Genomic DNA, 25961 nt, shown 5'->3' with positions numbered 1-25961 from the left:
TAGCCTACGCAGAGAGCTAAGCACCACCGCTGCCCAGGCTCAACCCCTTCCCTCTGATGATGTTGATGATTCAGTGAACCGGTCTGCTGCATCCCCGGGCTCCTCTCGGGAGCCTCACGCCCCAGCACCCGAGCGTTACGACGGTTCCCTCGTCTTTGATCTTCAGCCACAGGCTTATTCCACTGATCGGTCACGTATCGCCTACCTTCTAGGCTGCTTGAAGGGAGAGGCCTTGGCCTGGGCGAGACCAGTATGGGAGAGCCGATCCCCCGTTTGTTGTTCGTTGGAGGCTTTCACCCAGGCTATGAGAACCGTATTCGATCACCCTGTGAAGGGGAGGGAGGCGTCCAAGCGGCTGTTGAATTTGAAGCAAGGCTCCAGAAGCGTGGCGAAGTACGCAGTTGAATTTCGCTCCCTCGCCGCTGAAAGCAGATGGGATGACGTCGCGCTACAGGAGGTGTTTCAACATGGCTTGTCCGAGGCTATCAAGGATGAATTGGCAGCTCGCGACGAGGCTGAGGATCTTGATTCTCTCATTTCCCTGGCCATTCGCCTCGATAATCGGCTCCGTGAACGACAGAGGGAGAGAGGTGGGCGTACCTCCCAGTCTCGTGTGTTCACTCCCCGACGCTCTCCACCACGTGGGTTTCCGTCTTCCTCCGAGAATACCCGAGAGCTCCCGACCCCGAGCGAGCCCGAACCGATGCAAGTCGGTCGAGCTCGTGCTCCGCTAACGACGGAGGAGCGTCAGCGCCGCCAGCAGAGCAACAGTTGTTTTTACTGTGGCAAGCCAGGCCACTTTATTCACCAGTGCTCCCTGCTGTCGGGAAAAGACAAGGGCTCTCAGTCAGGAGGGGACTGATAGCCCAAACAACACGGCACACCTCTACCACGAGAACTCCTCTGCACGCGCAGCTGGTCATTAAAGGTACAGTGCACTCATTTTCTGCTTTATTAGATTCTGGCGCAGATGAGAGTTTCATTGATTCCTCTGTGTGTGAGAGGCTTAATATTCCTCTTATTGACCTAGAAGTGCCTCTTAAGACCAAGACTTTGAGTGGGGAGTTGTTAGCCCTTGTCACCCAGAGGACTGAACCTTTAATGCTGCACCTGTCTGGTAACCACCAAGAATGTATCAGTTTCTTTGTATTGAGTTCCCCTGACGTACCTCTGATTATTGGAATTCCATGGCACTATTCGTAGCTGGAGTGTTTTATGTCATTCCTGTTGTCTCAAGTCAGCCCTGAGCCCTAACCCCCTCACTTCTGCTCCTCCGGTAACCCCTCCTGACCTGATGACTGTGCCTCCTGTGTACCATGATGTGGGAGAGGTTTTTAGTAAACAGCGGGCTCTCTCTCTCCCACCCCACCGGCCCTACGACTGCGCCATTGAGCTGTTGGCCGACGCACCACTGCCTGGGAGCCGCCTGTACAACCTCTCTCGCCCGGAACGTGAGGCTATGGAGAACTATATTCAAACGTCCCTGGCTGCTGGCCTCATTCGTCCCTCCTCGTCCCCTGTTGGAGATGGATTTTTCTTTGTGGGGAAGAAAGATGGCAGTCTGAGGCCGTGCATTGACTATAGAGGTTTGAATAACATCACAGTCAAGAACCGTTACCCCCTTCCTCTCATCAGTTCAGCTTTTGAGCCCCTGGAAGGAGCCACCATCTTTACTAAATTAGATCTACGCAACGCCTACCACCTGGTACGGATCCGCGATGGTGATGAGTGGAAGACGGCCTTCAACACACCTCTGGGGAACTTTGAGTATTGTGTGATGCCTTTCGGACTCACTAACGCCCCTGCTGTATTCCAGACCATGGTTAACGATGTGTTAAGGGACATGCTTAACCGTTTTGTTTTCGTCTTGATGACATTCTTGTGTTCTCTAAGTCCTTGGCTGAGCACATTCAGCATGTCCGCCTGGTCCTGCAGAGGCTCCTTGAGAACCAGCTTTTTCTGAAGGCGGAGAAATGTGAGTTCCATGTGCCCAGCACCTCCTACTTGGGCTTCATCATCTCTGAGAGGGAGATGAGCATGGACCCTTCCAAGGTGACGGCAGTCTCTGAGTGGCCGCAGCCGACCAACCGCAAACAGCTCCAGCGGTTCTTGGGCTTTGCGAATTTCGATCGCCGCTTCATCAGGAACTACAGCCGTGTTGCAGCCCCCCTGACAGCCCTCACCTCTACCACGACCAAGTTCAAGTGGACTACTGAGGCGGCTGCTGCCTTTCAAGTTCTTAAAAGACTCTTCACTACTGCCCCCATCTTGGTTCAGCCTGATCCGTCCCGGCAGTTCATCGTGGAGATGGATGCCTCTGATGTCGGTGTCGGAGCTGTGCTTTCTCAGCGGTCAGCCTCAGACCAGAAGGTCCATCCTTGTGCTTTCCTCTCTCACAAACTTGATGCTGCTGAGAGGAATTATGAAGTGGGGAACCGTGAACTTCTAGCTATAGTCCTAGCCTTAGAAGAGTGGAGACACTGGCTGGAAGGCGCCAAACATCCTTTTGTGGTTTGGACTGACCACAAGAACCTGGCCTACCTCAAGACGGCTAAACGCCTCAACTCATGTCAGGCCAGGTGGGCCCTGTTCCTGGGACGTTTTCAGTTTACCCTGACCTACCGCCCAGGCTCCAAGAACACCAGGGCTGATGCCCTGTCTCGTCAGGTGAAGCTACTGCTCCACCTGAGACTATCCTGCCCCCCTCCTGTGTTGTTGCTGCACTCACATGGGACTTCGAGTCAGCCATTCTGGAGGCCCAACACACCCAGCCGGACCCAGGCACCGCCCCCCCAGGTCGCTTGTTCATTCCTGACTCTGTGCGCTCCAGAGGGCTCATGCCTCCCGGGTCAACTGCCACCCTGGTAGGAACCGCACCCTTGACATTCTCCACCGTCATTTCTGGTGGCCTTCCATGGAGGCGGATGCTAGAGAGTACGTCGCGGCGTGTCCAGTTTGTGCCCAGAACAAGACCTCTAACCGACCCAGCTCGGGTCTTCTTCGCCCGCTGCCGATTCCTCAGCGCCCTTTGTCCCACATTGCTTTGGATTTTGTCACCGGACTGCCCCCTCCGATGGGAACACCGATATTTTGCCCATCATAGATCGTTTCTCTAAGGCTGCCCACTGCGTTGCTCTTCCTAAGCTCCCCTCTGCCACCGAGACGGCCGATCTCTTAGTTCTCATGTGTTCCGGATTCACGGCATTCCAGCTGACATCGTTTCGGACCGAGGCCCACAGTTCACCTCTCAAGTGTGGAGGGCTTTTTGCACTGCACTGGGTGCCACGGTTAGTCTGTCCTCAGGCTTTCACCCCCAAACCAATGGGCAAGTTGAGCAATGGAACCAAGAACTGGAGACCACGTTACGTTGCCTAGCATCCTCTCGTCAATCTACCTGGTCGTCTCAGCTTGTGTGGGCTGAGTACGCTCACAACTCGGCAACTAGCACAGCTACAGGCATGTCCCCCTTCCAGTGTTCCCTTGGCTACCAACCTCCTCTATTCCCTGTTGAGGAGGGGGACCTCAGTTCCCTCAGTTCAGGCCCACCTTCGCCACTGTCGTCGAGCCTGGAAGTCTTCTCGTGCCGCTCTTATGCGAACTTCCCGAAAGAATGAGGCACATGCTAATCGACGGAGGATTCCGGCCCCTAAGTATCGACTAGGATAGAAGGTGTGGTTGTCGACTACTGATCTGCCCCTTCGGACGGAGTCCCGTAAACTGTCTCCTAAATTCATTGGACCTTTCTCCATCGACAAGATCATCAATCCGGCCGCGGTCCGCCTGAAGCTGCCCCGGACCCTTCGCGTTCATCCTACGTTCCACGTGTCTCTTATAAAGCCAGTGGTCACTAGTTCTCTGTAACCCCCCTGTTCCGCCCCCTCCTCCTCCCAGGATGCTGGATGGTGGCCCGGTCTACACGGTTGGCTGTGATGGCACGCAGTGCTCAGTGATAGTTCCTCCTTCGGCCAGTGCACACCTCTGTGCTTTTGTACTAGGTCAGTTGTATTCTGCGAAAGACTTAAGTACCTATTCTGCTCCTTGACTGCATGGCCTGCTTCTAATTGTTGGTCTCCTCCCTCAGTGCCTGCCTGCCAGCCTGCACACCTCTCCTTGCAGCTCCAACCAAGGACCTAAGTATCATTTCTTCTTTTGGAAACTTGGACTTTAAGTTTTGACTTAAGTTACGTTTTTGCCTTGAAGATTTTGGAAGACCTTCTGTGTTTAGAGTAAATAAATACTCTGGATTTTGACATTATACCACGTTTCCTTGTCTGTCTGCATCTGGGTTCCCTGTCTGCATTGACACACACGATATGTCTGGCCGGGGAAACTCCCCCCTGTCAGGTGAAAAGAAGCAGCTTGGACTCCTCATGCATAGAAGGAAGCTTGAGGTCAGTCCGCTGCCCCCCCAGGTTGGCAGAGGCAGTGTAGCACCCACGATTACATTAGATAATCGACACTGGGTGGAAAAAAATGGGTTGCAAAATCGTGGGATAAAAATTAAAAGAAAATAAAGGGCCCTCAGCTCTGAGCTTAGAATCTGCACCTGGCTCGCTGATGATAAACTATCTTTACACCTGGGAAAAACTGAATCCATTCTCTTTGGATCAAATAGTCATCTCAGCAAGGCTGATGGCTTCTTGGTTAGAGTGGGTGACAATATTATCACACGAAAATATGAAATTACCTACCTAGGTTCCATCCTGGAGGCAAATCTTTCCAGTGATGAAATGGCCACCAACGTAATAAAAAGAAGTCAACCAAAGAACAAGATTCCTATACAGGATCTCCTCACTGGTCAACAAAAACACCTTGAAGACCCTATATATAGTGCAGGAACAAAATCCCCAAAAGTTGACTATACCCCTCCCCGAGGTATAACAAAACGGGACATAGTTTTTTCATATCTTTAGGATGTCCCGTTCATGAAATGGATTGTCCCGAGATTTACTTTTACTGCAAAAGTCTTAAAATTGATCCATGAAGTGACTCACCACATATGCAATAAAAAACGCCTATCTGAAAGAGAGAGTTCCAAGTAAATCCTCTGTCATTTTTTACCTGCTGTTTGTTTTTACATCATACTTGCACAAATTGTCTACAGGTAGTGTGCCTACATCCCAGAACAATCAGAATGCCAATATTTGGTTCTAATGTGAATCAGCAGCCTTTTATATAAGGCCTTAAATAGGCGGAAATAGCAAAAAGTTTACTTTTCTGACATTCACTTGTAATTTTGGTCCTACTATTTATCAACAAAATGTGACATTGTTTTTTCATATCTTTAAGATGTCCTCTTCATGAAATGGATGGTCAGAAGTTTTACTTTTACTGCAAAAGTCATTAAATCCATCCATGAAGTGATCCCCACTGAAGGAAACGCCTACCCCCCACCACACACACACACACACACACACACACACACACACACACACACACACACACACACACACACACACACACACACACACACACACACACACACACACACACACACACACACACAATATATTTTTATGTTTACATGGAAATTAGAATGTATTATTTTACTGTCCAATGACACAGGCCAAGTTATTGTGGAACATCCTAGTTGGATATTTCTGATGTGAAATGGCACAAGGGACCCCCACAAAAAGTCCACCCCAAAATGGTGCCCTTTTCTGGGGGTTGGGCACCTTCCCCCTCAGTGCTCTCTGCCCCCAGGATGCCAATATTTGGTTCTATTGTGAATAAGCAACCGTTTATATAAGGCCTTATTGTGACCGCAGGTCGCGTTTACTATGAAATCGTACATTTTTGTCCGTCAGTCACAACACACTAAAGCCCCAATATATGGTGCCCAGGTCTCATAACATCACGTGGCATCGGAGATCCCTGATGTCATAGTAAATACAACCTGATGTCGCAATTAAGCCCATACAGTATATGGAGATCCCTGATGTATCAATATTGGCCAGCAACTCTACATCTGACCTCAAACCGCGCCCGGCAGTCGGCGAAAACTAGAGTTCTCAACAGGCCTGAAAATGAAGGCCCAGCTCATGGGCCCTCATCAAACCCTTTACACTCAAGACACTGCCCCCGCTGCCACCCTTAGATCTATATGGAGCTGACCTGTTCTGACATTCCATATGTTGATCTGACCTCATCAAACCCTGTACACTCAAGACATGCTCCATATGGCCAGTACAGAATTAATTCCATATGTTGATCTCACCCCCCATGCCAAAGCGCCAGCGCTCGCCCAGCAGTCACCCAGGTGGATGCGTGCACGTCACCTCGCCCTTTATGACGCGGTCGCTTCTCACCCTCAGGCGTCTTACTGGTTATAAGTGGATCTATCTATCTATCTATCTATCTATCTATCTATCTATCTATCTATCTATCTATCTATCTATCTATCTATCTACCTAACAGTTTTCTTTTCAAGAGTTACTTCTAAATGTTCTAATCCTGATCTAATACTGTAAAAGGCCTATACAAACTTAATAACAGGAAATATATTTTGATGCCATGTTTTTAGTTTACTCTACAATCTAAGGGTGTTTCTGTCTTGAGCCTATGCCTCAAAACAGCTGGAATGACAAAATATTGTTATATAAGGCAACATTGTTGTATGCTAGATGTATAGGTGTGAGTGAGGCCTAACGTCTTCTATGGTACTACTTATCAATCAGCAGCTTATTCTCAATGTCATCTTGAGCATTGTGGGGGGAACTGACTGACTGGGGCCAAATTGGTTTCCATAAGCTGCTGATTGTTGATTATTCATTAATAATGGCACACACGGGGGCACGGTGGCACAGTTGGTAGTGCTGTCGCCTCACAGCTAGAAGGTCCTGGGTTCGATTCCCGCTCAGGGCGCTGTGGGTGCTGGCGGCGTGTTTCCTCCTCCGCATCATCAGTGCCCATACCCGAGGCGGGGTTGGCGAAAGGGGCTTTCTGTGTGGAGTTTGCATGTTCTCCCCGTGTCCCCTAGGGTAGGTACCCTCACAAAAAACATGCAGTAATCCTGGTCTCTAAACTGCCTCCCCCTGGCCAGCCGGGGTGCCTGATGGAGGGGAAAGGAACTGGTTGGAATAACGTGTTCCTTCCACGCGCTACGTCCAACCAGGGAAACTCCCACTGTCAGGTGTAAAGGAGCAACTTGGACACTCAGGCATGAAGGAAGCATGAGTTCAAGTCCGTTGCTCTCCCCATGTCCCCCATATATGGGGACTAGGTTGGCGGAGGGTGTGTAGAGCCCAGGATCACATTAGATAATTGACACAGGGGTGAAAAATGGGTTACAAAATCGTGGGATAAAAATTATTTAAAAAAGAAAAGAATGGCACACACAAAGCTGTGAATTCTACAGCATTAAACCATACTGCATTTAGGCTATATGGACCTATAGAATACAACATCAATAATGTGTCATTCTTGATGCTTTCAGGTGTAGCGATATTAGGTCCATCTGAGAATAATAGATTCTATATGAATATGAAATGGCTGGGTAAAAACATATTGTCTCCACCAGGACGAAAGGCATGGCATCTCTATGTTTTTCACCCTGTCTGTCCGTCCGTGTGTGACCGTCATCTGTACAATAAAGAAACAGTTCTTTCAGATTTTTAATATTCCATCCTGACTGGCTAAGATTGACTTCCAGCCCACAATAACCTGTAATTGGTCTGGCGGAGACCTGTACTCTTGAGTGTAACACCTATGATTCTAACCCAGAGTGCCTATAAAACCCTAGCCTGGCTAATAAGCCAGACTCAAATTGCCAGAGGCAATTGTTTTTGACAACGGCTGATTCGTTCTGGCTTATTAGCCAGGCTAATAAAACCCTGCTCATGTACGGTAGACACTACTGTCTACAGACACCTGTAGACACTGGGGTCACTGTATGCACTTTTTTTGGTGCAAAAAGTTAATTGAAGAATTGCATGACTTTTGCATTCAAAGTAAATAGATTGATGGTTGATACTGCAGTTTCTATGCTTTTGGCTATTTCTGCCTCTAATAAGGCCTTATATTAAAGCCTGCAGATTCAGTCAATTCAGTCAAATATTGGCATTTAGGTTGCTTTAGGATGTACCTGACTAGACCATCTGTGCAAGCATGACATAAAACCAACCATGCAGCAGGTAGAAAATGACTTGGATCTCCCTCTTTCATGATTGAGGCGTTTTTTCATTATGTGGTGAGTCACTTCATGGATTAATTTCATGACTTTTGCAGTAAAAGTTAAACTTGGGACAATCCATTTCATGAAGGGGACATCCTAAAGATATGAAAAAACTATGTCCCATTTAGTTCTAACCCTGATAAAGAGTAGGACAAGTGAATGTTGCTCAGAAAAGTTAACTTTTTGCTATTTCCGCCTATTTAATACCTTATATAAAAGGCTGCTGATTCACAATAGAACCAGATATTGGCATTCTGATTGTGCTGGGATGTAGGCACACTACCTGTAGACCATCTGTGCAAGTATGATGTAAAAACAATCAGCAGGTAGAAAATGACAGAGGATTTACTTGGAACTCCCTCTTTTAGGATAGGTGTTTTTTTGCCTATGTGGTGAGTCACTTCATGGATTAATTTCATGACTTTTGCAGTAAAAGTAAATCTCGGGACAATCCATTTCATGAAGGGGACATCCTAAAGATATGAAAAAACGTTGTCCCGTTTTGTTATACCTCGGGGAGGGGTACCTCAAAAACTAAGCCTCTTTTAGAGGGTTTTTTCCTGCACTACTAACAGGAGCCCTAGTACAAGGTTTCTTTGACTATGCTTGCACTTCCTGGTACCACCGCATCTCAAAGGCCCTTAAAACAAGGCTCCAGACTTCCCAAAACAAACTTGTCAGGTTACTACTTGGACTCACTCCCCGAACGCACCTCACCCCTGCCCATTATGACAGGCTGGAATGGCTTAGGGTTGACGACAGAGTACAGCATCTTGCAATAGGTCTGGTCCACAAGATTTGCTACTCCACCAAGATACCCATGTACCCGTCTAAATACTTCCTTAATGTCAATAAAGTCCACACCCACCAGAGGGAGTTCAACAAACCATGTGCAACCCAGATTCGGCACAAACAAGGGACTAAATTCATTTCGCTCCTATGCCACCAAAATGTGGAACGCCCTACCAACATTCATTAAGACATGCAAATCCCTTGACTCCTTCAAAACTGCTCTCAAAGGGCACCTACGGACGGCTGCAATTTGAAACTGGCCCCCGTAAATTCTGAATCCCCCACCCACCCCTTTTCCCCCTCACTGTATATATTCTTTCCCTTTTTTACCTCCTCTATGATGATTTCCTATTTTTGGAATGTGTATATTTGTACGTCTCTAAATGTTATGATGAATTGAAAATGGTGGACCCTCTTGTAAACAAGTGTAATACTTTATGGTGTCGTCCACTCACAGTTGACAGTTTTTGTATTGAGTTTTATTTTAAATGTACTGTAATTCTGCAAACTGTTAAATAAATACTTCAATCAATCAATCCGATTATGATACAAATTGTATTGTGCATCCCTAGTCCTCCCTAATGTTTTCCACTCATGTCTGTGTCTCATAGGAGGGCTGTGGGCAGAAACACGTCCAGCGTTTTTATTATCGTGAGAACGATGGCCATTATCGCAGTGCAACTTTTAAGGAATAGAAACCCTGCAGTTTCTATTAGCTTGGATTCCCTGTCGGACAGTGCAGTGTTGTAGAGGAGGTCTCTCTGAACACGTGCGTATGTCAGACCAGTTGAAACATAGAACCTTTCAGGGGCGGCAGTGGCTCAGGGGTAGAGTTTCCGGATGGTAACCGCGAGGTCGCCAGTTCGAACTCGGGCTCCCCCAGAGTTAGTGTCGAAGTGTCCTTGAGCAAGACATTGAACCCCTAATTGCTCCCGATGTGCTGGTTCGTGCCTTGCATGGTTTCCGCCGCCATTGTGAATGGGTGAATGTAATGCACAATCTATGTAAAGCACCTTGGATAAAAGCGCTATATAAATGCACCATTTTACCATTTATAGAACAGTTTTTTGTCCAGCGTCCACTATAGTCTGGAAACAGCAATTTTCTTTTTTACCTCTGACCGCACTGGATGGCCCGCCACTTTTTATTTTACGCCTCTGCTGCATAGCAGAGAGTGTGGTGTCGTAGAGGTCTCTCAGAACGCGTGTGTATGTCAGACCAGTTGATACAGAACCGATTTTTGTCCAGCGTCCAATTTGTAAAGGCCATGCACTAAGAATGTATCCATTTAGCTATATTTTTTTAATTATTATTGTTGTTGACTCTACAACATTATGTTTCTTTGTAAAACAAATTAATAATAAAATATAATTATAATTAAATAATATAATAATTAGAGAATCGTTGAAATGCTTAATTTATAGTTGTAATGTGTAAATGAATAGTTTTTCAATGGATTCAGTTTACTAGAGGGTAATCTTATTTTGAACAGATCATCCACCGGAAGTCTTATATTTGCTATCTTAATTTGGCAGCTAGACAGAGCGCAATCGGGACACTATAGATGTGTTTTAATATGACTGTCTCGATCTAGAGAAAAACAATAAAGAGTATACTATTAAAAAAATTGGCTCATCTGCAGCCAACAAGTTTCCTAGTCATTCCTAGAAGGCAGCTATAAGCTACTTGAAAAAGTTAATGTGTTTACCAACCTGCTCTGTGTAGTCTGATGTGTGGCTGCAGGTCCAGCAGTTTGTTCTGTTTCTCCAGCAGAGTTTCTAGTGTCTCCATCTCTCTCTGGAAAAGGTTGCATATGAACTCTCCCACCGCGCTGAGGTGCTCCAACACAAACACTCTCACATTAAGCGTCACACTACAAACATCAACACCACGCTGTTTGTCCAAAACACACAATATCTCCTCTCCCACCGACGTCATGTGTTCATTTATCTTCAGCCGTAGAGACTCCATTTGACTTTTTTTACCTCCTTTAGGACACATTTTCTCCACGCTTTCTGTTCCTACTGTAATATATTTACATTATAACGTCTAAAGTAATGTGTAAACTTTAGGCACAAAGTCGACAAAGAGCAATAGAGTGGACGCAGCATGCTCCCACCATTACGCTAAAAAACACTCATTTACTTCCGGGTCAACGTGCTACAAGTACGATCAGCAAAGGATAAAAGCACTGTTGTCTTTCACCGCCTGGTGGAGGTGTGTAACTGTCACTGAATGAAGATGAGATAGATTTCAAAAGAAAGCACAAGTCAGTACAAAAACTGCTAATGGGGATAAAAGTAAAACCAGAAAAAAGCACTAAAGACTTGTTTACATCAGGGTCATTTTCAATTCACTGGAACATTTAATGACGTAGGGCCTACAAATGTACACTTCTATGAAAAACAGGAAATCATCATATAGCCTAGTTAAAGAAAGTTAAAAAAGGGGAAAAAAAGGAAATCACACCTGTGTGAAGTGAGGGGCGCTCTTATCATCATATATATTTGTGTCCTCACTTTTCCATCCTCAATTTTATCTTTGTTTGTTGTTATGTTTTACAGGGGCCCGTTTTGATTTGCAGCCGCCCGCAAGTGCTCTGTGAGAGCGGTTTTGAAGGAGTCTAGGGATTCACATTTCTTAACGGATACCGGATAACTCGCCAGTATACCGATTCTCTGCGGTTTAGTGCATTTTAGTTTTACTTCACCTTCATTTAAATTGCATTGAATTGAGACAGAGAGGATAGTTGTTTAGAGTTTACACTAGATGAAGTGGGAATGCTAAAGTTTATACACCAAAGTACCAAAACAATGTAATTCATTAGTAAACAATATCCTGAATTGGTAGGCCTACTATCATTGGTATTCACATACTCAACCTTTTATCATTGAATAGCTGACCATTTAATTGCACAAAATATTTTGATCACTTTGGAAATGAACTATAACATCTGTGGGTTTGACATACTACACTGATGAAGACAGCATGTTAGCATAACGATGAAGACATTGATGAGGAGTTTTCTGTGTGACGAGTTGGTAAACTTGCGAGTTCTCCGGATAGGCGGATACCCTGTTGGTAGGGTGTTTTTCCACGTTAGTGGCATATGTAATGTGTACACCAAAAAATAACCCAAAAAACAAGGAATTGATTGTCGACTTCAGGACTAGAATCAGGCCACAACACCATTCAATGACCATGTATGGATTGATTGATTGAAGTATTTATTATTTAACAGTATGCAGAATAGGTACATTTCAAGCACAACTCATTCCAAAAACTGTGGACGACACCATAAAGCATTACGCTTGTTTATGATAGGGTCCACCATTTTCAATTCATCAGAACATTTGAGTACCACAGACGAAAAACAGTCTAAGTCCAAATTTCAGACTGACCCCTCCACGAAAAGGCCTCGTTGTCCTGAACCCTTATCTATCATTTATATATTATGGATCAATAGTGTGGACTTAGACTTATTATTATTATTCGTCTGTGGTACTCATTTAGAGACGTACAGATATACACTTCTGTATTAAAAAAATCACACTTGTGCACTTCCCGTTGCAATCAGAACTGCAGCATCACTCCCGATCTTCCGCCGTAGTCTGAAAACCCACCTTTTCAGACTCCATCATGGCCCATAGCACTTACCCTACCCCCCTTAGACAGCACTTCTTAGACTTATATAGCATTTGAAACAGACTTATAGCATGTCATGTAGACAGCACAATAAGTGCATTGTATGTAGTCATAGCACTTCATAGTATATATGTACAGCATAGTATAGCATATATGTATAGTTTATATGTATAGTGTCATTATATAGATATGTTCTAGTTATAGTTTATATGTATAGTGTCATTATATAGATATGTTCTAGTCACGTTCTTAGCTTACGCATGTTTCGCGATAAATGCATTTTACATATGTGATGTATTCCCATGCTTTTTGTTCTTGCTTAATGTAAGTCGCTCTGGATTAAGAGCGTCTGCTAAATGCCTAAATTGTAAATTGTAAATTGTGAAGTGAGGGGCGCTCTTATCATCATACATCATCATGCATCATCTCATACTGGCCAATCAGAATGCCTGTTGCCACAAATCAGGCCCGCTCCTCTCTGGAGGGGCGGTGATTGGGATAATTAAACAATAACTGGCTTCTTTTCTTTCTTTTCTCTTCTAGGTGGCGGTGGTGGACCCAGCGGACGGCGAGATGAGTGGTATAGCCTAGGCTTTAGCGTAGGGCTTTAGAATAGCGTTTAGCATAGGATTTATTCTCCCCCACCCCAGGGGTCCCGTCTACAGGTGAAGTATGACAACAGGTGAGGTATTTATCTGTAGCTCGTTACTCTTCGCTCTATAACCCGCAGCCAGGTAGGTGCCCGTTAAGTGACAGTCTATTCCAATGGGGATTCGTATATTTAGCTACTGTGCTTCATAACAGTGCTTTAGTATTAAAGTTTTCTTTCCGACCTGAATTCAGTGCGGGCTCCTGGATTTGACGTTTGCGCTGCGCCGCTCCCCGTAGGCGGTGCAGAGCCAAGAGATAGGTTTCCCTCCCTCAGTAGATCCCGTCTCCGTCCGTCACGTTTCCAGGTCCCGTCCTAAAAGCCTGCGGTGGGAGAGAGAGAGGTAAGTGGACAGTGTTTGGCACATGTATATGTGGGGGGTGCGAGGCAGCGTGGATCTGACTTACCACCCGGCGTCGTTAGTGCGGTGCGCCTCTGTTGTGCCCGTGGTGAACCAGCCGCTGTCAGACGCGGAATGACGGCGTATTTTATATCGACCCTCCTGGGGGATCCGGCTGCCGCTGATTGCTGATTAGGGCGCGGCCCCGGCATCATTTCACACTGCTGGAGGAGGAGGTTCGGTATGTATCTGTGATCTATCAGCGCGCAGAGGGCGGGTCTTTTGTCCGAGGGCGCTATGTGTCTGACCGTATGTGTCTGACCCCCGACCACTCACCTGGTCGGGGGTTTCCTAGCGAGACCCCACAATACAAAATAATTGACATGAAATCTATATCTATCTCTTTATCTGGCTATGCTTTTTTACATGCTTTCCTCTAGTTTTTACGATTTATTTAATGTCAGAGTATTGTTTCGTACTTGATATTTTATTATTGTATGAATCTATGTTGTCTTTTAACTAGGAGAAACATACATCTTTTTTTATTGAGGCTGCTTGCAGTTGGAAAAACAATGCCAGATAAAGCAATCTTGATTGAATCTTGAATATACATTCATGCTCCAACATTCACAAATTGATTTGTAAACTGAAAGATTTCTCAGTCAAAAACATCTGTAACTAGAAAAAGTGCCCTTCTGGGCACAGGTCTCCACCAGGAGGATAGGACTGTGTGAGATGTTTGGCAAAATGTTTAGGAGTAATATAAACATGTTTGCCTTTGATGGAAATTGGATGACTTGAGGCATTTTGTTCCAAAAATGTGTTTTGCAAAAATCAACCTGTTGGTGGCGCTATAACAGGCCAATGTGAAAAGGGTGGGATATATCCCTCAGCCTAGTAAGAAAATGTGTGAAAGATTTCACGTAAATTGCGCGCTGCGTTCATGATGTGAGGCTTTTGTTCAAAACAGGGCAATCTTGCAAACTGTGAAAGCCAATTATAGCCAATTAGGATGGAATATGAAATATCGGACAGATCCGACTTGAGCACATGACCATAGAGATACTGTGTAACGATTTGTGAGATTTTTGGACAGAATCTGGAGGACTAATATAAAAAAATGTGTTTTACAAAAGTCAGCCTCCTGGTGGCGCTATAAAAGGCAGATGCGGAAAATGCAGGTCAAAGGTTTGCCCTTGACTGCAGATCGGTGCAGTTTTAGGTACAAATGTGAAAAGCTGCCTCATGGTGGCGCTATAACAGGCCGTTCTGGAAAATGCGGGGCAGAAGTTCATCGTTGGCATCCAGGGAGTGTGTGTGCAAAGTTTGGCATCGACCGGGTTAACGGTGCCGGAGATTAGCTGGTAACGGACGGACGGAAGGACGGACGGACGGACACACACACACACACACGGACGGAGTGCAAAACATACTCTCTCCCCATGCCTGGTGGAGACAATCAGTGATCCAGGACTATCCAACATCGGTATCGGCATTGGAATAAAAACAATGTGGCATCGGTCGGGCTCATTCATTTATTTCTACAATTGCAACACATTTCTACAGAAGCCGTGGATATCCTTCTCATTCTGGGCATAAACAAGAAGTTGAACATTTCAGTGATATAGCACAACACAGAGGAGCTGTAGTGGTGAAACCTTTATTAGACAAACTGACAAAACATATATAATTTTCCCCAAAGGCATAAAAGGAGATCTTTGAGGCTATAACAGCACCTCTATGAAGACACAACAGTATAATGAGCTTATAAAACACCTCTATGAAGACACAACAGTATAATGAGGTTATAAAACACCTCTATGAAGACAAATGATAGTTAGGAAATAAAATGGACCCTTATGCGTCTGTAAATCAGAGATTGTACAAATAGAACCAAATGGAGTTAAATTAACTTTGATTTTACAATATACATTGGGGCCAGAGATAGAAATGCCATTAAATAGGGGACCGTAGCCTAATTCAGGTCAAACCGGGGGCCCTTGAAATAAAAATGGTTGAAAATCACTGCTAGAGTCGTAAAAATCTTCTCTTATGGGGGTAATTGGAATATTTTCAAATGGGGGGTCCGCACCGCGGGGCTAATGAGTGTCAATTTGGGGGTCCTTGCCATGAAAAGGTTTATGAACCACTGATGTACACTGTGTCTCTGGAATCTACCATATGATGTACTATGATGATCATTTAACAATCCAAACAACACACAACGTCAACACAGTGAATAGCAGCACGTCAGCACTTTATGGAACCTTTATTTACAGCCTTTACTGCATATCAATGAACATAATAATGATTGCATGAATATAATAATGAATATGACTCGTTAGATCCTGACAAATGTGGACACTGTTCATAATGTTCTACCAGTAACCTATGAGCTGGAGGGAATAATACAAGATATAAAAAAAAGAAAAATGAAATTCCATCATGTTGAATAGAAAATAAGATCCATACACAAGAGGAAAACAGAAATCCATCCAACAAACTATTCATCTTTATTTGAATCAGTCATGTTGATATTGTCAGATGAAGTGATTCCTGTGCTTTAGTATCCTTGTCATCCTGGATTAGACTGAATGATCACATAATTGTCTGTGTGTGTGACTAACTTGTACTAACAGACTTCACCCCCTGTATGAGTCCTCACGTGTATTTTTAGATGACCCTTCCGAGTAAAGCCTTTACCACAAACTGTACAAGAAAAAGGCTTTTCACCTGTATGAATCCTCATGTGTCTTTTCAGACTACCCATCCGAGTAAAGCCTTTACAACAAACACTACAAGAAAAGGGCCTTTCACTTGTATGAGTCTGCATGTGTGTTTTAAGACTACCTTTCTGAGTAAAGCCTTTACAACAAACACTACAAGAAAAGGGCCTTTCACCTGTATGAGTCCGCATGTGTTTTATAAGACTACCTTTATGATTAAAGCCTTTACAACAAACACTACAAGAAAAGGGCTTTTCCCCTGTGTGAATCATTGCGTGACGCTTCAGATCATGCTTTAATCTAAACATTTTTCCACACTCTGTACAACTAAAAGGTTTCTTCCCTGTGTGACTCCTTATGGAGTGAGTTTGTTTAGATGATTTCAGGTCCTGGGACAGCTTGCACTGTCCTCCCACAAGTTGTGTGTTTTGTGATTTCAGTGCGTTTAAAGCTGACTGATCTCCCCTAGTCTCCTCCCACTCATCACTGTCTTCAGTGATGTCAGATTCAGAACAGTGTGAAGAGAGGAGCTGCTCATCACTAGCTGGTTGTGATGTTCCACAGTCAGCTTGTGTTTTCATGTGTTCAGTTGAGGTGCCGGCTACAGGCCCTGTCTCTCTGTTTTCATCATCATCTTCACTTTTCACTGCTAGTATTGTCAACGTTGACCCACCAGCCTCCTCTGGTCTTTGGGGTAGCTCCTCTTGTTCATCTTTAATCTGTGGAGGTTGTGGTTCCTCCTGGACCAGACTGGAGCTCCTCTCCTCTTCAGAGGAAACCTCCTCTTTAGACACAGTGAGGTGCAGGATGTCTAGGGAAAAAACAGGGATGTGCAGGAAGTCTAGGAAAAAGATACAGTGAAACTCTATAAAAGGTTTGTACTTGACATGATTTCAGTGAGTCCTCTACAGCAGGCTAGTTAACACTTTGACTTCTGAACACGAGTTACACGAGCGAATAGACTGTAGAACACTTTCCCTCCCGTTCGCGAGTTTCCCGAGTTATGTTTTTATGGATTAAAGTCATACGGACTTTCGACCGGACAGAGGGGGATAGGAGACGCGTTTTGATGACGTCAACGCAAAAAGGTCCGTCGCTCCGGTGTGCAAAGGGTTATGGGAAATTGAGTCCCAATTCATTACAATGGTGGGGGTGGAGCGGAGCGGTGCGCTTCCTCCTCCGCTGTTGTTGTGGTCGGCACTTTGGAATATTCTTCAACACTACGACAAGCGATTACACCGTTTTAAAGTGGATTTTCATGACAAGCAACTCGTCGATCGTGGCTCAGAGGTTAGTTAAATCACGGCAGTGAGATCTGGTTCACGAAAGTTTAATCACGGCATTAAAGCTGGTAATTACCACGGAAGTAGAATTAACTGAAAAGCTCCAGTAAATATTTTTGCAACCCAACCATTGTCCGATTCATGGTACATTTAGATCAATGCATCAATTAAGTCACATTGTTAATGCTTAAATCGAGAAACGATTCATATCAGTTCATCTTACACCCTCAGTACCGACCCACTTTCACCAATAAAATAAATAAAGACAGAGTGCTTGAAACTAACTGAGATCCAGGTGGTCTTCAGGTTCCTGTTTAAGGTGGTCTTCAGGTTCCTGATTAAGGTGGTCTTCAGGTTCCTGTTTAAGGTGGTCTTCAGGTTCCTGTTTAATAGAAACAGTGGTGGCTGGAGGACTGATCTTCACCTGCAGACTGGACTCCACACACTGGTCTGGAATGAAGGAATACAATAAGGACATAATTATTACTTAAAGGACCACTTCACCACTGTTCAGCCTATCCTAGTTTAATTGGTCCTCATTGGGTTTGTCAAATTATGAAATTATTACCGATATCCGATCTCCGATTATTTGCAGGGTCATATCTGCCGATTATACCACAATGGAAACAAGCCTAGGCCCTAGTGGCTTGGCCCATAGCATGTTAATAAAGTAAGTTAGTATTCAATCAATAAATAAAAAGCCTATAATTTTCCACGTGTCTGTTTTCACAACTGAATGACTACTGAATGAGATGAGTACACAAATAAAATGTAACGTTTATTTTTGCTTAAAGGACCACTTCACCACCTTTCAACATCTCTTAATCTTCTCATAATTGGTCCTCACTAATGTTCATGATAAAACACCACCATTTTTTCCTACTCAGTCTGTGTGTCATAGGAGGGCTTTGGGCAGTTCCACCACCCGTCCACCAGTGACATCATCATTAGGCAGATTCTTTTTACAAGATTTGTTTTAAAAATGTATTTAGATTTTACTATCGTGAGAACGATGGCTTCAACTTTTGCATTGCAACTTTTCAGGAAAAGAAAGCCTGCCGTTTCTATTAGCTTGGATTCACCATTGATGATGTCACTGGTGGACGGGTTTCTGAACTGCCCACAGCCTTCCTATGAGACACAGACTGGTGGTCTTTTATCATGAACATTAGTTAGGACCAATTATAGGAAGAGAAGTTGAAAAGTGGTGAAGATTTTACACAATATTTGATTTGGCTTTTGTTCTTGACTAGAGGTACTAGACACACTTGATTTATATTGAACTAATTTAAGAATTTTTACATTTTTCATTTATTTTTCATATATTAAATAATCGGGATAAGACTGATAGCACATCGGTGAGAGAACAGATGGTGGAGGTGAACGGAACACTGTCCCCCCCCCCCCCCCCCTCCTCCCAGTGAGCTGTGGCCTTCCACAAGGAAGCATTACTGCTTTACTGTTCCTAATATATGTAATAGACATGACATCAGCTTGTGACTGCAACTTGTTCCTGTTCGCAGATGACTCAGCACTGCTGGTCTCGGACAGGAACAAACTGCAGGTTGAAAAGGCCCTCAGGAGGGGCACGGTGGCACAGTCGGTAGTGCTGTCGCCTCACAGCTAGAAGGTCCTGGAGTTTGCATGATCTCCCTGTGTCCCCTAGGGTATGTACCCTCACAAAAACATGCAGTAATCCTGGTCTCTAAACTACCTCCCCCTGGCCAGCCAGGGCGCCTGATGGAGGGGAAAGGAACTGGTCGGAATAACGTGTTCCTTCCACACGATATGTCTGGCCCGGGGAAACTCCTGGATCAAATAGTCATCTCAGCAAGGCTGATGGCTTCTTGGTTAGAGTGGGTGACAATATTATCACACGAAAAGATGAAATTACCTACCTAGGTTCCATCCTGGAGGCAAATCTTTCCAGTGATGAAATGGCCACCAACGTAATCAAAAAAAGTCAACCAAAGAACAAGATTCCTATACAGGCTCTCCTCACTGGTCAACAAAAACACCTTGAAGACCCTAACAGGAGCACTAGTACAATGTTTCTTTGACTATGCTTGAACTTCCTGGTACCACAGCACCTCAAAGGCCCTTAAAACAAGGCTCCAGACTTCCCAAAACAAACTTGTCAGGTTACTACTTGGCCTCACTCCCCGAACGCACCTCACCCCTGCCCATTATGACAGGCTGGAATGGCTTAGGGTTGACGACAGAGTACAGCATCTTGCAATGGGTCTGGTCCACAAGATTCGCTACTCCACCAAGATACCCATGTACCCGTCTAAATACTTCCTTAATGTCAATGAAGTCCACACCCACAACACCAGAGGGAGTTCAACAAACCATGTGCAACCCAGATTCGGCACAAACAAGGGACTAAATTAATTTCGCTCCTATGCCGCCAAAATGTGGAACGCCCTACCAACATTCATTAAGACATGCAAATCCCTTGACTCCTTCAAAACTGCTCTCAAAGGGCACACACGGCTGCAATTCGAAACTGGCCCCCGTACATTCTGAATCCCCCACCCACCCCTTTTTCCCCTCACTGTATATATTCTTTCACTTTTTTACCTCTATGATGATTTCCTATTTTTGGAGCCTACGTCTCTAAATGTTATGATGAATTGAAAATGGTGTAATACTTTATGGTGTCGTCCACTCACAGTTTTTGTATTGAGTTTTATTTTAAATGTACTGTAATTCTGCAAACTGTTAAATAAATACTTCAATCAATCAATCCGATTATGCTACCAATGTTATTGTGCATCCCTAGTCTTCACTAATGTTCATGATAAAATACCACAATAAGCCTATCTCACAGAATTTCCCCGCCCCCTTAATACGCCCCCTTTCGGGGTTAGTGGTGATAGCGTGACGTCACTCCATAGACGCTACATGTTAACAGAGGTAATTTAAGAAGTCTACAACTTTTGTTTTCTCAAGGTAAGGTTTGCTCTATCTGTTCGAGCTGATTTACCATCTTGTTTGCTTCATAATAATATTGGTCTGTCACATTTTTACATTAGAAAATGTACTTAGATTCTCCAGAGAAAAAAACGTGTAAATGCTAATGTTAAATGACACCACTATTTACCGGAAGTGGGCGTGGAAAGCGGGCTGTGAGATAGGCCTATGATAGGCCTATTGTTTTCCACTCATGTCTGTGTCTCATAGGAGGGCTGTGGGCAGTTCAGAAACACGTCCAGCGTTTTTATTATCGTGAGAACGATGGCCATTATCGCAGTGCAACTTTTAAGGAATAGAAACCCTGCAGTTTCTATTAGCTTGGATTCCCTGTCGGACAGTGCAGTGTTGTAGAGGTCTCTCTGAACATACGCACACGTCCGGGGAGACCTCCTCTACAACACCACACTGTCCGCTAAGCAGCAGAGGTGTAAAACAAAAATGGGCACCAGGTCAGATGTAAAAAAACTTCCCATTTCCAGACTACAGTGGACTAAAGTGGACGCTGGACAAAAATCCCTGCTATGTTTCGACTAGTGTGACATATGCACGCATCCGGGGAGACGCAGACTACCAGTTCGTCGCCATCGTACAGGCTGCCAGCAGACACAACCAGCTCCACATCCTCCCCGCCAGCACCACAGGCCCGCAAGGAAACGGGGTTCGACAGGTCATGCTGACAGGCAACGGGAACTGTCTGTAGCTGAACAGAAACTGATGGCCTTTAAGGTACAATATGTTTTTACTTTTTATTACTCAGTTATTTATCATGTTGATTTCCATCTAATTTACATTTACTGTACATGCAGTATCTAAATTGTTATAATCGTTCTGCTGAAAGTGTACACTGTTATATTAGCAATGATTAATTAAAAGGTATTTTTTTGTAACTTTCAAAGCCTTGTCTGTATTCTTTTATATTCTATTGTATTTTAGTCCACTTTTTGACCTTTCACCTCGCTGTATGGCATGCCAATTTTTGTTTTACACCTCTGCTGCTTAGCGGACGGTGTGGTGTTGTAGAGGTCTCCCCGGACGCGTGCATATGTCACACTAGTCGAAACACAGCAGAGATTTTTGTCCAGTGTCCACTTTAGTCCACTGTAGTCTGGAAATGGGAAGTTTTTTGAAGTTTTTTGACCTGTAACCTGGTGCCAATTTTTATTTTACACCTCTGCTGCTTAGCGGACAGTGTGGTGTTGTAGAGGAGGTCTCCCCGGACGCGTGCGTATGTCACACTAGTCGAAACATAGCAGGGATTTTTGTCCAGCGTCCACTTTAGTCCACTGTAGTCTGGAAATGGGAAGTTTTTTGACTTTTTTTACCTGTGACCTGGTGCCAATTTTTGTTTTACACCTCTGCTGCTTAGCGGACAGTGTGGTGTTGTAGAGGAGGTCTCTCCGGACGCGTGCGTATGTCACACTAGTCGAAACATAGCAGGGATTTTTGTCCAGCATCCACTTTATAAAGTCCATGCTCTCCAGTGAATAGCATTTATCCATTTAGATAACTTTTTAATTACTTATCTTTACACAGAAACATTACTTATTACTTATTTTTACACAGAAACATAATGTGTGTCCTATAGCATCGTTTAAATGCTTAATTTATAGTTTTAATGTGCAAGTTAATCTTTTTTTCAATACTCTAGAGGGTACTCTTATTTTGAAGAGATCGTCCCCCGGAAGTCTTATATTTGCTAGCTTAGATTTGCCAGAAAAACAGTGCCCTTAGATTTGCCAAAAAAACAGTGCCCTTAATTTGGCAGCGAGACAGAGCGGGACACTATAGATGTGTTTTAATATGACTGTCTCGATCTAGAGATAAACAATAAAGAGTATACTATGACAAAAATTGGCTCATCTGCAGCCAACAAGTTTCCTAGTCATTCCTAGAAGGCAGCTATAAGCTACTTGTAAAAGCCCATGTGTTTACCAACCTGCTCTGTGTAGTCCGATGTGTGGCTGCACCATCACGTCCAGCAGTTTGTTCTGTTTCTCCAGCAGAGTTTCTAGTGTCTCCATCTCTCTCTGGAAAAGGTTGCACATGAACTCTCCCACCGCGCTGAGGCGCTCCAACACAAACACTCTGACATTAAGCGTCACACTACAAAAATCAACACCACGCTGTTTGTCCAAATCACACAAGATCTCCTCTCCCACCGACGTCATGTGTTCATTTATCTTCAGCCGTACAGACTCCATTTGACTCCTTTTACCTCCTTTAGGACACATTTTATCCACGCGTTCTGTTCCTACTGTAATATATTTATATTATAACGTCTAAAGTAATGTGCAAACTTTAGGCACAAAGTCGACAAAGAGCAATGGAGTGGATGTAGCATGCTCCCACCATTAGGCCTACGCTAAAAAGAAACAACACTTATTTACTTCCGGGTCAACGTGCTACAAGCACGAGCAGCAAAGGATCCAAGCACTGTTGTAATCCGCCGCCTTGTGGAGGAGGTGTGTAACTGTCACTGAATGAAGATGAGATAGATTTCAAAAGAAAGCACAAGTCAGTACAAAAACTGCAAATGGGGATAAAAGTAAAACCAGAAAAAAGCACTAAAGACTTGTTTACATCAGGGTCATTTTCAATTCACTGGAACATTTAATGACGTACAAATGTACACTTCTATGAAAAACAGGAAATCGTCATATAGCCTAGTTAAAGAAAGATAAAAAAGGGAAAAAAAGGAAATCACACCTGTATGAAGTGAGGGGCGCTCTTATCATCATATATAGCCTATTTGTGTCCTCACTTTTCCATCCTCAATTTTATCTTCAATGTTTTACAGGGGCCAGTTTTGAATTGCAGCCGCCCGCAAGTGCTCTGTGAGAGCGGTTTTGAAGGAGTCTAGGGACTTCACATTTCTTAACGGATACCGGAGAACTCGCCAGTATACAGACTCTCTGCGGTTTAGTGCATTTTAGTTTTACTTCACCCCCATTTAAATTGCATTGAATTGAGACAGAGAGGATAGTTGTTTAGAGTTTACACTAGATGAAGTGGGAATGCTAAAGTTTATACACCAAAGTACCAAAACAATGTAATTCATTAGTAAACAATATCCTGAATTGGTAGGCCTACTATCATTGGTATTCACATACTCAACCTTTTATCATTGAATAGCTGACCATTTCATTGCACAAATTTTTTTTATCACTTTGGAAATGAACTATAACATCTATTGGTTTGACATACTACACTGATGAAGACAGCATGTTAGCATAACGATGAAGACATTGATGAGGAGTTTTCGGTGTGGCGAGTTGGTAAACTTGCGAGTTCTCCGGATACCCTGTTGGTAGGGTGTTTTTCCATGTTAGTGGCATATGTAATGTGTACACCAAAAAAAAAACCCAAAACAAGGAATTGATTGTCGACTTCTTGACGAGAATCAGGCCACAACACCATCCAATGACCATCTATGGATTGATAGATTGATTGATTGAAGTATTTATTAACAGTATGCAGAATAGGTCAATTTCAAGCACAACTCAATACAAAAACTGTTAACTGTAGACGACACCATAAAGCATTATACTTGTTTACACCATTCCACCATTTTCAATTCATCAGAACATTTAGAGACGTACAAATATACACTTCTGTATAAAAAAAATCACACCTGTGTGAAGTGAGGGGCGCTCTTATCATCATACATCATCATGCATCATCTCATACTGGCCAATCAGAATGCCTGTTGCCACAAATCTACGTCAGGCCCGCTCCTCTCTGGAGGGCGGTGATGGGGATAATTAAACAATAACTGGCTTCTTTTCTTTCTTTTCTCTTCTAGGTGGCGGTGGTGGACCCAGCGGACGGCGAGATGAGTGGTATAGCCTAGGCTTTAGCGTAGGGCTTTAGAATAGCGTTTAGCATAGGATTTCTCCCCCCCCCCAGGGGTCCCGTCTACAGGTGAAGTATGACAACAGGTGATATATTTACAATTTACAATTTAGGCATTTAGCAGACGCTCTTAATCCAGAGCGATTTACATTAAGCAATAACAAAAGCATGGCATACATCACATATATAAAAAGTAGTTATCATGAATCATGCGTAAACTAAGAACGTAACAGTGGAGTATCTATGTTAACTATACATACTGTAGTGAACCTGAACTTGGAGGACGTCAGAAATGACAACTGTCAATCACAGACTGATGGCCACCACCTGAGTGTGAGACGTGCGTCGCGCTGATCACTCACGGCTGGACATGATAGGTTTGAGGAAGGTGAAACTATAAAACTGTCTTGCTCAGTATGATACGGGGTGTCTGGAGAGCGGAGCTCTGGTTATGTTGCTGGCGTTGAGCCAACGATTTGTTTGTGCACTCACTACGGAGGGGGGTGGGTGCCGTTCGCACGCTGTTTAGGGCTGCCGGCGGCGAAGATAGTCAGGGGCTTAGGGCCAGGTTCCTGCGTTAGGCAGGGAGAGAGAAATATAGCGGGGACATAGGAGTGCTCTCGTTCCGTTCTCCAGTTTGGGGCGAGCGGTCTCATACAGTCAACGGAGATCACTCACGGCGTTGGACCGGCGGTGTTTCCCACACACCAACACAGACAAACTAACAGCCGAGCCAACGACACAGCTCCGACCCTGTGGGGGGTCGTTTCCTTGTGGAAAGTTAAGTACATATAGCGCGTTAAAGACATTCAGTCAGTCAGTACATGGATATTATATATTGTGATCATCATAGACTAATTGTATTGTGTAGAGTATATTGTGTAGGTTTTAATTAGGATGAATTATTAAACTGCTTATGAAATGTATAGATTGAATATTTAATGTTTGGAAAGTCCATCGGCTGATGGCATTCTGTCCATGATTTGTACTGTGCTTTAAAGGGGTTGTAGTGGGTGGGGGAAGGAATCTATATGACTGCATATTTATTATTGTCTATTGTCTAAGAGTGAATTAATAAATGATCCGGGCTGTGAAATAGTACCTGGGTTGTTCTCTTCCATTATTAAATGCTCACAGTTGAAATATTCTGTAGGGCGGGCTCTTTACACTTCTCATACCTGAGACAAGGTTTATTACACTGGTGGCAGCGGTGGGATCTTGTATCTCCCAAAAGTAACACTTGGTAAAGTTAGCCCTTTAACAATATGGATGCAGAAAATATCCCAAATGGGGGGGGCAATGGGGAGGCCCCATCCACTAGCGCTATTCAAGTGAATCCCTTGTCTGTGCGTCCTGTGGGCGGACAGACTCCCCGTCCGGTTTTTATGCCGGAGACATTTACAGGAGCAGGCCGTGAGTGGTCTGATTGGTCAGAACAGTTTGACTTGGCCGCTGAAGTTAATAATTGGGACGAGGCACTCAAGCTCAAGTTCATGTCTCTCTTACTGTCTGGGCGTGCACG

At 44.2% G+C, this 25961-nt stretch overlaps 1 protein-coding gene and 1 long non-coding RNA gene across 2 annotated transcripts in view; both read right to left on the bottom strand.

The window, feature by feature from the left end:
* LOC306917080 overlaps nucleotides 1-11049 on the bottom strand; it is a 16123-nt gene extending 5074 nt beyond the window's left edge. The window contains exon 1 of the long non-coding RNA XR_013789111.1: nucleotides 10678-11049. This is a non-coding gene — a long non-coding RNA (uncharacterized lncRNA). The remainder of the gene's footprint in view (nucleotides 1-10677) is intronic.
* Nucleotides 11050-13531: 2482 nt separating this feature from the next.
* Nucleotides 13532-22894, bottom strand: LOC306934087 (uncharacterized protein; the record flags this gene model as incomplete). The annotated part of the gene is made up of 5 exons (XM_079516557.1): nucleotides 22524-22894; nucleotides 17894-18058; nucleotides 16501-17166; nucleotides 13667-13787; nucleotides 13532-13574 (listed from the first exon to the last, which is right to left on the bottom strand). Exons 1-5 carry the CDS (start codon nucleotides 22816-22818, stop codon nucleotides 13532-13534), a joined length of 1290 nt encoding a protein of 429 aa, XP_079372683.1. The 5' UTR covers nucleotides 22819-22894.
* Between the last annotated feature and the right edge of the window lie 3067 nt (nucleotides 22895-25961).

Source organism: Electrona antarctica, assembly GCF_951216825.1.
Source record: "Electrona antarctica genome assembly, chromosome: 2".
Taxonomy (NCBI): Eukaryota; Metazoa; Chordata; class Actinopteri; order Myctophiformes; family Myctophidae; genus Electrona; species Electrona antarctica.
The sequence above is the reverse complement of the archived record's forward strand: the minus strand, read 5'-3'. Positions and strand labels throughout refer to the sequence as shown.